Below are 11665 nucleotides of genomic sequence, written 5' to 3'. Positions count from 1 at the left end.
ACTAGAGCAATGGAACAAGAGGCCATCACTTACCGTTGATTTGCTTGTTTAAAAATTATACACACCTTTGGTTTAATATAAGATTCTATATGCAATTTATTCACAGATGGTTGAAAATAAATAAATTGTCACATCAAGCATGCTGGCATTCTGAAAAAAAAAAGCCCACTTCTTAATTTGATTTTATTAAGATGTTTTTTTTTTTTTCAAATTGTTCTGAATTTTATAATTCATTGGGTACTATATGAAAAGGTTGCAAATTTAAAGGCAATAACTATTCTACAGGAGAAATTATATATAAATTTGAATTTTTTGATCACACAGCAGCATCTATCCCCCTGAGGGAGAATATAACATTTTTGGTTGCACAGAGTAAATATTTGAATTTATCTTATCAGAGTCTAGTCTATTGAACCTTTATTGAATAAGAAGAATTGTATTCAAGTTTTTACACCACATGCAAAGGCATAACAAGCCTCGGTAAATTGCATGAACTATAATCCAGGTAACATCCTTCCAAGCTAAACAACACACAAACAAACATTGTTACCCCATTCGACTAACTTACAACCACCACACAAGGGCGTTTTACGCCCATTCTCCGTTTCTTGTAGTCATCAAAATGCTGCAAAGGCGGACCAGAAGTGAGGCACATTGGAAATTGGTAAATGAGAGATTTTAACATATTGAAGAAAATACGACAAAATCACTTAAACTTTTACCAGATTGTTACTTGTCAAAGACCATTTCAAAGATTATAAGATGGAAGGATTGGAGTTGTACCTGAGGGCTGTAAAAACATGGGACCTGGACTCGTTTCGAGCCATCAGGCATACGTTTTGAAGGAAAATGATTTTCTATCGTGTGAGAGCTGTCGTTGACCTACATGAAAGACAGAGTTCAACAAGCAGAATACAAAACAATAACATTTATTCCTTGCTACTGAAACTATAAACAGACTAGTTAAGTTTATGTCAAATGACTTATCAAGATAATTGTCTTAGAATTCCTGAAACTATGATTGTATATGGATAATAACTTGGAAAAAGATAAGAGTGGTGCATTTGAGTGAGTGAAACACTAAAAAATAGTAAAGGCATTATGTAAAGGCATATAGTTGGAGCGCAAGTGATTATCGCCAATAAAATTGAAAATAGGTGAATGTTTACGCCAATTACTATATCTCGTCGAATGTTTGGCTGCTTTGGTAAATCAGTAAGAGACAAATACATTTTATCCTCAAGTCATTGCATTGAAAGATTATAATCCACAATGGAGAAACTTAGGTAGTCACGCTGCTACCTGATTTTCTATTGTTTTGACCAGCATATCCTGGCAATCAGATGCGTGTACACTTTCTAAATCGGGGCATTGAAGTAGCACTCTCTCTGGTGTCAAGTGCAAATTGTTACAAAATATAAAAAGAAAACCCTGGCACCTAAACAGTAGTATGTTAAAATGAATGGGATGAACTACCTGGATGTAGATTTCTACAAGAATTGAGGTTCAAATCTTTAAGATGAGGACAGTTCAGATATAAGGCCTGCATATTTCAAAAGAATCGTGCTTACTCTAGAATGAAATTCATGCAAGACTTCAGCAAGAGGTAAAAATAAAGTACACTTGCAAGCAGAAGAATCTTACATCCAAGCCAGAACAACCCCATAAGCTTAGCTTCTTCAATCGATCATGTTTGATAATTAGCTTCTGGTATACAAGGTGCAACTTGCTGTTGGGTGTTTCATGTAAACCAGAGTCATAATCCTCTTCATCAGTACAGTTTGGCGAACTGGGATCACATATTGTCATTCCACAGTCCAAGAGTTCCAGACGGGGCAATTGAGCAGCAGCAAATTGAATCCCACCTATAGATGAAGTATCCACAGAGACGTTCAACATAGAACATAAAAAAGTGAATCTTTAAATGCAATAATTCTATCACGGGAATTGAGGATTACTTGAAGTGATGTTGGGACATAGAGCAAGTAGAAGTTTTGATAATGTCTCCGGAAAGACGTTGCAGATCATTCCAATGCCACTGTCTGTGATGCTCGACCTAATATAAAGCAAATAGAGACAAGAAAATATACGATTTATTGACTTATCCATTGGGGTAAAACAAAGTAAAATAAGCATCGACGTAGATATTTGTCCTGTCAGTAACAATGCACATTTCCATATTTCAAGTCCATAGAGAAATACAGCCAGGGCTGGAAATATACCCACTCAGATCAAGTAATTCGAGCTTTGGGTAGCTTGAACATATTGATGCTACTGATCCATCAGTTACTGCTGATCCGAGTAAGAGAGACAGCATCCTCAATGCCCTAGAATTTAAAGCAATGTCACATTTTTCATTGAACTCAATCAGAAGCATTCATTAAAACAAATTAATTGTCATGTCAAATCTAAACAAAACCAACCTCAAATTTGCAGCTGTTAGAGATAGCACGGCAGCATGTGAAAGCCTAATTGAAGCAATGTGGATGTTTTGCAGCATTGGACAGCTTCTTCCCAGAGCATCCATAACAGCTGTAAGATCTGTATTATTATTTTCTTGTTGGGAGAAGCCCAGAGAAATCTCCTTCAAATTTGGTAAATTGAAGGCCTATGCAAGATTGTGAGCAAAAATCGCAATGGTTAAAATGAAACAGATGAAGGAAGTAGACATGATCACAAACATGCGCTGAATCTGAAGAGCAAGTACCGCTTTCGAGAGCGAGTGAAGATCTGAGAGCCAAAGACTAGACAGAGTGTTTGAAAAAAATACAAAACTCCCAAGGTTACTGCACCCTTCCATCTTGAGACTGGTGAGGCATCTTTTATCAGCAATAAAACGACTTAACTCCTCCCTGAATTGAGTCATATGATGCATGTTTATGTACTTCGAAGATGAATAATCTAAAACTTCTTGAGAAGGATATGCTATCATTATCAACATGTACAGAAACATAGAGATAAATATAATTGATTTCAATTGTTATCTATACCAGGAAATTATCCAAGCAAGAGTTTGAATCAGTTAGTTGAGCTCTAATCTGGCAAACTAATTAGATTAAACTTTTGTCAACTAAGAAATCTGAATTTAAATTATACTGAATTTAAAAAAAAAATGCATTACAGATACCTAGAACATCACTTTTTAATAAAATCAACTGCAACCAACCCATAACAATCTTCACTCAATCCAACTAGATAAATCTGTAGTTATCATATAGATTTGCGCTTTTTCTGTGCATCTACACGTCCATAAATGCCATGTAATTTCATTAAATAACGAAGCGAACTGACAACTTTGAGCCGACGGATAATTGCATAGGGTGAATTCAAGAAGAAATAAAGCACACTGGAGAAAGGTCGCATCCGGGTCTCAAGAAGCCACTTTTTTCCTTCTCTTACCATTTTGGGTTATGATTTGTGAAGAAATTACAAGTCTTTTCAATGTATAGATCAAGATCACCTATAATACCTAAAAACAATTCCAATGCAAGACATAAGAGATGAAGAAAACCCTTGAACTATTTCAATCACGAAAATATTGTGAGATTCATACATCAACAACGAAGGCCAGAAATCAATACCCAGAGATCCGATTGACGGAGGTATGAGCTGTGAAAATCTGCATCGACTGCAAATTAGGACATGAGAAGGCAATGCACGCCAGCATTGTTGCAACAAAATCACTGGAAACCAAGAACAACACACATAATCAAGATCAAGAATCAATCAGTTGGTCAAATATTGTGTGAATTACAAGTCGTTAGTCATCATAATTGTTTCAATGAAACATTATCTAGATTTTCCCAACTAATCAATAAGTTTCAAATAAAATTTTTAGATCCAATGGTTCCTCATGGAATGTTTTAATTCGCTTATAAAATGTTCTGAATTATGCACTTTTAAGTTAGCATTTCTGTTATATCAAATTATTTTTGAGTTTTCTCGCGTGAAATCTGTATATAAAAGCTTAGATCTGATCATCAGCCACCATGATCCCGACCTTTCGATTCTAAGAGTAAGTTTAACGAGTCCAGTGCATTTCTGCATCACGGATCCAAGAAATCCTATCTGGGCTTTCGCCGGCACCCCAAGTCGGAGCTCTTCCGTCCCCCGCCAAATCCTCTGAGTAGCATGCCTCCACCCCTTACACACCCCGGCCGCGGACATCAACCCCAACGGCGGTAACCTCCGCAGCACCTCCCACACACAACTCAAAGGCAATACCCCACTACAAGCGTTTGGATCCGGATCATCAACCCACTCCGTTTCCGACTCCTCCGCCAAGACAGCTACAGTAACATCGTCAAACGATAGAGCCCGCCGACGCATCCGCGGAGGCAGCGAACGGGCCACGGACAGAGGAGAACTGTCGTCCAGATTCGATGACACAACCGCAGAGACGGATGCGGTAGACGTGTCAGCTCCTGGAGTGCAAACAAAGGGGACTTCCTCCTCGTTTTTCGGCAGTTGACACGAGTGTCCCTTCTTGGGCAACCCACATCGACCGCAGCTATAGTTCCCACGTTTCTTGCCACGTTTAACGGCAAAAACAGCGTCGTGGATGGGGGTGGCAGGATGGGGTAGGTGGCCGCGCATTTTCTGCTGTCCCAGAAGTCACAGTAGAGAGGAGTAGGCGGATGAACGCGTGAAGGGACAGAGGAGGGGGTGAGGAAGAGCATAATGTGGGGAGAAATAAAGGGCGGGGAGGCGGCGGGGAAAGGCGCGCGAGGGAAAACAGCAAACTTGGCGCCTCAGTTTTGAAAATTATGGAGCAACCCTACTATGCTATCACAATTCACACACGGGTGTCCGCATAAGGTTACGTAAACTCCAATCCAAGATTTCCGATCGGCCCGTCTCAGATGTGAATTTACTCATAATATAATATATATATATATACTCGTAAAAATTTCTAAATACATTTTTTTTCAAAATTTATTGTTTTTCATGTAAGTTTACTTATTGTTGGGACCCAATTTTGTTAGAACTCAAAAACATTTGTTCAAGCAAAGAGGTTGGGATCAAGAGAATGATCAAGTGGGTGTAAGGCGGTCTGATAGGGTTATTAGACCGTCTGCAAGATATACGCTTCTTTATGAACAAAGTCACGATGAGCATTGTGTTGGATGTGATCCAATGAACTTTGAAGAAGTAATATCTGATACTGATTCAACCAAATGGCTTGAAGCCATGCAGTCAGAAATGAACTCTATGTATTCAAATCAAATCTGGACATTAGTGCATCAACCTGAGGGAATCGTTCCCATAAGGTGCAAATGGATCTACAAAAGAAAGTTTGGGGCGAATGGGAAGGTAGTGACCTTCAAAGCAAGGCTGATTGCAAAAGATTATGCTCAAAGATAAGGAGTTGACTATGAGAAAACTTTTTCAACAGTTGCTATGTTTAAGTCTATTAGAATACTACTAGCCATAGCATCATGCTATGACTATTAGATATGGAAAATGGATGTAAAGACTGCATTTCTCAATGGAGACATCAAAGAAGAAATTTATATGTCTCAACATGAGGGATACACATCAATAGGAAGTAAACATAAGGTATGCAAACTTCAGGGATCAATATATGGTCTCAAGCAGGAGTCAAGGAGTTGGAACCTCAGATTTGATTGCACTATCAAAGAGTTTGGTTTTGCTAAGAATCCTGAGGAACCATGCGTGTACAAGAAAGTTAGTGGGAGTGTAGTGACATTCCTGGTACTTTATGTTGATGATATCATGTTCATTGGGAATGATGTAGGATTATTGCAATCAACTAAAGTATGTTTAGCAAGTAAATTCTCCATGAAAGACATGGGTGAAGCATCCTATGTATTGTGAATACAAATCTATAGAGATAGATCAAAAAGGATGTTGGGGCTCACCCAAGACACCTATATCGATACCATTATAAAGCGATTCTCTATGGAAGAGTCCAAGAGAGGATACTTACCAATGTGTCATGGTGTTACTCTATCTAAGGCAATGTGTCCCAAAACTAATGAAGAGATAGAGATGATGACTTGTATTCCATATGCGTCAGCCATTGGTAGTACGATGTATGGTATGATATGGACGCGTCCTGATATTCCTTATGCTTTGAGTGTTACAAGCAGATGTCAGGCGAACCCTGGTCCAATGCATTGGAAGGCCGTGAAAGACATTCTTAAGTACTTGAGAAGGACTAAGAACTTGTTCATGGTCTATGGGGGTGGAGAATTAAAATTGGAAGGCTACACTGATTCTAGCTTCCAATGTTACGTAGATGATTCGAAATCAACATCTGGCTTTGTATTCATGCTTAATGGTGCAGCTGTCTCTTGGAAAGGTTCCAAGAAAGACAACGTTGCGAATTCCACTATTGAAGCTGAATACATTGTTGCATCTGATGCAGCAAAAGAGGTAGTTTGGATTAGGAATCTTGTCCAAGAGTTGAGCGTTATTCCTAATGAAGTTGATCCAGTCCCGTTGTACTGGGACAACACTGGTGCCGTTGCGCAAGCGAAGGAACCAAGGTCTCATCAGCGATCCAAACCTGTATTGAGGAAGTTCCACATCATACGGGAGATTGTGGGAAGAGGCGACATATCGGTCGAAAGAGTCCCCTTTGCAGATAATGTTGCTGATCCATTTACATAACCCTTGCCTGGACCATTGTTTGAGAAGCATCGCGAAGCAATGGGATTAAAGTTAAGGGCAGTTGGCTCTAGGGCAAGTGGGAGATTGTTAGAGTAGATGCCCTACAAGCCAACAGTTGGCTAGAGAATTTATTGACTCAAGTGAAATAAACAATCTTTATTTTAATATAATTTAACTTTTTATGGTCTTATTATACTTTATCTGTATACCCATGCAAACAGCATAGATAAAGTCCTTGATTATACTTTAATACAAATGAATCGTAATTCGACGTTGAAACTCATTTGTAAACACTGTATATTCTAAATTCGTTCCTAGTCGATTCAGCTGCCTAAAACAGGGATAAAGGTCGCTTGAGCTCGAGACTAGCATATGTGATGTTGTGTACTGCGTTTCTTGGTAAGGGCATGGAGATGTCCAAACATGCAGATGGGTAGTCATATGATGATTATACCGAACAACCCTCCCACGGACTTTCCAAGTGGTTATCATTCATCGAGAGGATAAGTCCGTGGTTATGATTGTACAACATTAGTCCTTACGACCCGGGACAACACTGAGGCTCTATGATACGAATCCGACCGGGTGTTACGTGCTAATGGTTGAAAGGAGGTTTAAGATGCGTTGTTGCCTTGGAATTTCAAACTTGATTGTGATTAAAGATGATGAATCAAGCATATTCAAGCAAGTGGTGGAGTTCAACAAAGAATATAACGAAGGACTTATAACGAGGGGACGTAGCAAGAAGTTTAAAGAAACATTTCAAGGATTCATGTTGAGTTACCAAGGAGAGATTACAAATTGGGTGTCTAAATTAGAGAAGCTTGGGGAACATGGATACAATGATGGAAGTGTTTGGAATGTAATTCAAGTGCTAAATGATCATGAGGACAGCAGCACGCGCGCACCCGCGCCAGAAGCGGCGCGGCGCGCGCCACCTCGCGTGATTCGGCGCAGCCACGCGCGCCCATGCTCGCGTCCACCGCGCGTGATTCGGCGCTACCACGCGCCTGGACAGAATCTCGCGTGCCACCGCGCGAGATCATGCGCAGCCGCGCGCCCTGCCGTGTAGAAATTATTCACAACTTTCTTTATGACTTTTTACACTATTTTTTCTTGTATTTTATTGTATTTATATGCATTGTATCAACCAAAAACGTAATAATTCAGATTGGTAAAAAATATCTTGAGGAGTTTCTCTCAAATTTACAAGGCAAAAGCTTTGTCTTAAAAATCAAATCAAACTTATCAAAGATTGCATCTTTTTGGCGTTTGTCAATTGTTTTTCGCACGGATTGTCAAAACGAGTTCTTTGAAGGTTCGTATGAAATTCGATTGTTATCATCGTTGATATTTGTTGCTAAGTGTTAATCGCTTAGAGGTGAATATCACAAATCTTTGCTTGTTTCAAAAGATCGGGACAACACAATCGATCCTTGTTCGATATTGAATTGAGGGCGCGATTCTAATAATCGTGTTTGCTTTCATTCGTACGAGGATTCGCATCATTTGGTATCAGAGCTTTTGGTTCTCTTTGATTCAAGTTATCGTTGCTATTTTCAGATCTGTTTAAAATTTCGTTTTGTTCTCAGATCTGTGTTATCCTTTCGTTGCTATTTTCAGATCTGTCTAAAAAAAATAAAGAATTTCGTTCTGTTCTCAGATCTATGTTATCCTTTCGTTTTTATTTTCAGATCTTTCTAAATTTTGTTCTGTTTTCAGATCTGTGTTATACTTTCGTTTCTGTTTTCAGATCCGTGTTATCTTTTGTATTGTTGTAAGATCTGCGTTATTCTAGTGTTCTTTGTTTTGTGCAGTCCAAGTGAGACAGTTGCAAGTGTCCATGAGTTGAATCTTGTTAGTTTGATATACAAGTACAAAGCTTGAGCACATCTTAGAGAGAACTATCCAATTCGAGTGAAAACACTTGAGTACGAGCGTTATTTCTTTGGAGTGATCGGTGAGTATTTTGTAGTGAGTAAAAAAAAAAAAGAGGAGTCGAGTGAATTTTCATTGGAGTGACCGGTGAGGATTCGTGGTGAGGAAACTTTATATTTTATTGTTTTATCCTAACCTTTTTCTTGCAGGTATAATGATTGACGAACGTCAATTTCAAATCATGTTAGGAGGGTTGGATAGAATATGGGAGAAGGAGTTTAAGCCTCTACGAAAAAAATATAGGAGGTGCGAAGAAGAGGAAATACATGATAGGCAATATGATGGGGATAGACGAGTTAGTAGATTTGGAAAGAATAGAGCGTCGCATTTGGATAAGGATGATGATATGCGATGTGAGGAAGATAGAGAAGTTGGCATAAGAGGTGAACGTGGTTTGCAAGGGGAGTCGTTGATATCCACTTGGAGGACAAGCTTGGAAGAGAAACTCATTGCTAGGCCAAAGAATGAGTCGATAGTTGAAGCTAGCAAATATGAATATCAAGGTACAATTAAAAACTCAAATTCTAGTACTTGTGATATTATATGTTGTTGGTGTTTAGAAATTGGTCATGATATCAATCAATGTCCACGTGATAAGGTGGCCATAGTAGAATCATCTGTTGAACCTGAATATGAAGTTGAGGTTGGGAAGATTGAGGATGATAATACTACGCTGGTTCTTGACACGAGTGTTGAGCAGTATGTGGTGGAAGGTGAATTGATAGATGATGGTACTTCACTGGTTGATGATACGAGTACTGTTAAACAAAACCTTGTGGACAGTGAATCATTGAGTGGTGATGAAGAAGTTTCTATTTTGTCTACCATGGGAGAGGAGAGTAGGCAAGGAAAAGTTATTATACATAAATTCGTTGAGCAACGAAATACTTCATTTGTTCAATTAAATCCAATTGTTGTTCTTGAGAATCAATTGACATTCCTTGAATTGAGCGAAAAAGAAAATAAATTGGCCGAAAGAAAGAGAGAACAAAAGAGTGAGATGGCCATAGAAAAGAAAGAAGAGAGAAAAGAAAAAGAAAGAGAGGCCAAAGGAGAAGAAAAAGAAAAGAAAAATAAATTAAAGGCTCAAAAGAGTGAGGTTGAGAGTTATTTATTATTGTATAAACCATTTCATGTACCTTTGTACAAAGTGGTTTATTCTCATTGTGATGATATAGCCGGTTCAATCCCGAGCATTGCTATTTCTTATTTGCAGGTTCTTGGGGTTGTCATGCCAAGGAGACAAGTGAGTCTTACTAAAGGAAGAACCCAAGGGTCCGAGCCTCGAGAATACAAGTACCATCGCGATGAGGTAAGGTTAGTTGCCAGCACAACAACCATGAGGTATGACTTTCGTCCTTATCTTACTTCGTTGTTGTGTTGTATTCAAGCGTTTGAAGATAGAGTTGAGAGTGGGATGTCTAAATGGTCTAACTGTGAATTAACCTTTGTGCCTAGAAGTCATAGATTTGAGAATGATGACATATTGAATATATCAAATTTAAATGTTAGTGATTGTGATTTTTCAAGAGTTGTCAAATTGATGAGTTTTAGTCATGACAATGAATTGTATGCATTATGTTCGAATCTTTGTGAAGAATTAAATGATTGCATGGATAGTACATGTGACGTGTCCTATTTCCGTGACTTATATTTAATTGGTGATGGTTGTGAAGATTACATTGATAATACATTTAGTGTGTTCTATTTGCATGATTTATGTTGGTTTGATGATGGTTTTGAGGGGGGCAAGGATGAACATGACTGTTTCTTTGTTCATGATGAAAACATGTTTAACAAGAATGAATTTTTCATCATACACTCATTGCATGAGTTGTTGCATGATATGGAGGCACATGATATTTGTTTGAGTGGTAGCTATGAAGTAATTAGAGCCATAGATAGGATGCATGAATTTTTACTATGGTTGCATATGAAGAAGTATGTTAAGTGGTGTAGTCAAAGGTGCATTGTATATAGGGAAAGGGCATCTAAGCTAGATTCTTATATGTTGCATCAATTATATCTTATTCCTAGTGAGCTATGGTCGTACACGTGTATGGATTTCACTTATGTGTTAACTAGGTCTAAGAAGGGGAGAAATCTGATCTTTGTGATAGTTAATGATATCTTATCATTTGGTGTCACTCGTCAATTGGTGTATGTTGAGGTTGTTATATTGACAGTGAAGACAACCATGGAGTTAGGGCTCAAAGCATTGAAGGAGCACGTGGGCAATAGCACCTACAAACTTGAACCTGAAGGTAAGCATGTTGGTCATATAAATTTTGTTATTACTAACTTGCTTCGTTTTTGCGTAGGTAGACAAGATTTGAGGACAAATCTTTTTGAAGAAGGGGAGTATGATACGAATCTGACCGGGTGTTACGTGCTAATGGTTGAAAGGAGGTTTAAGATGCGTTGTTGCCTTGGAATTTCAAACTTGATTGTGATTAAAGATGATGAATCAAGCATATTCAAGCAAGTGGTGGAGTTCAACAAAGAATATAACGAAGGACTTATAACGAGGGGACGTAGCAAGAAGTTTAAAGAAACATTTCAAGGATTCATGTTGAGTTACCAAGGAGAGATTACAAATTGGGTGTCTAAATTAGAGGAGCTTGGGGAACATGGATACAATAATGGATGTGTTTGGAATGTAATTCAAGTGCTAAATGATCATGAGGACAGCAGCACGCGCGCACCCGCGCCAGAAGCTGCGCGGCCGCGCGCATGAAGCAGCACTAGGCGCGCCCTTGCGCCACAAGTGGCTCGGCGCACGCCACCGCGCGTGATTCGGCGCAGCCGCGCGCCCATGCTTGCGTCACCGCGCGTGATTCGGCGCTACCACGCGCCTGGACAGAATCTCGCGCGCCACCGCGCGAGATCATGTGCAGCCGCGCGCCCTGCCATGTAGAAATTGTTCACAACTTTCTTTATGACTTTTTACACTACTTTTTCTTGTATTTTATTGTATTTATATGCATTGTATCAACCAAAAACGTAATAATTCAGATTGATAAAAAATATCTTGAGGAGTTTCTCTCAAATTTACAAGGCAAAAGCTTTGTCTTAAAATCAAATCAAACTT

The 11665-nt window shown here is 38.9% G+C and overlaps 1 protein-coding gene across 1 annotated transcript; it reads right to left on the bottom strand.

The window, feature by feature from the left end:
• Positions 1-339: 339 nt before the first annotated feature.
• Positions 340-4753, bottom strand: LOC142504619 (F-box/LRR-repeat protein 17-like). Its single transcript, XM_075617486.1, has 11 exons — positions 4001-4753; positions 3582-3683; positions 2708-2852; positions 2424-2608; positions 2223-2327; positions 1959-2056; positions 1645-1865; positions 1477-1543; positions 1303-1388; positions 784-882; positions 340-625 (listed from the first exon to the last, which is right to left on the bottom strand). The coding sequence occupies exons 1-11, from the start codon at positions 4594-4596 to the stop codon at positions 560-562; spliced, it is 1770 nt and encodes a 589-aa protein (XP_075473601.1). The 5' UTR covers positions 4597-4753; the 3' UTR covers positions 340-559.
• Between the last annotated feature and the right edge of the window lie 6912 nt (positions 4754-11665).

Source organism: Primulina tabacum, chromosome 9 (genome assembly GCF_025594145.1).
Source record: "Primulina tabacum isolate GXHZ01 chromosome 9, ASM2559414v2, whole genome shotgun sequence".
Lineage (NCBI taxonomy): Eukaryota > Viridiplantae > Streptophyta > Magnoliopsida > Lamiales > Gesneriaceae > Primulina > Primulina tabacum.
This window is presented reverse-complemented; position numbering and strand designations above follow the sequence as displayed.

Coding starts and splice junctions, on each gene's coding strand:
- LOC142504619 (XM_075617486.1), bottom strand. CDS start 4,596: ATGCGCGGCCACCTACCCCATCCTGCCACCCCCATCCACGACGCTGTT. Junction 2,057..2,222: donor GAATTACTTGATCTGAGTGG/GTATATTTCCAG, acceptor GCTTTATATTAG/GTCGAGCATCACAGACAGTG. Junction 626..783: donor CATGTTTTTACAGCCCTCAG/GTACAACTCCAA, acceptor CCGCCTTTGCAG/CATTTTGATGACTACAAGAA.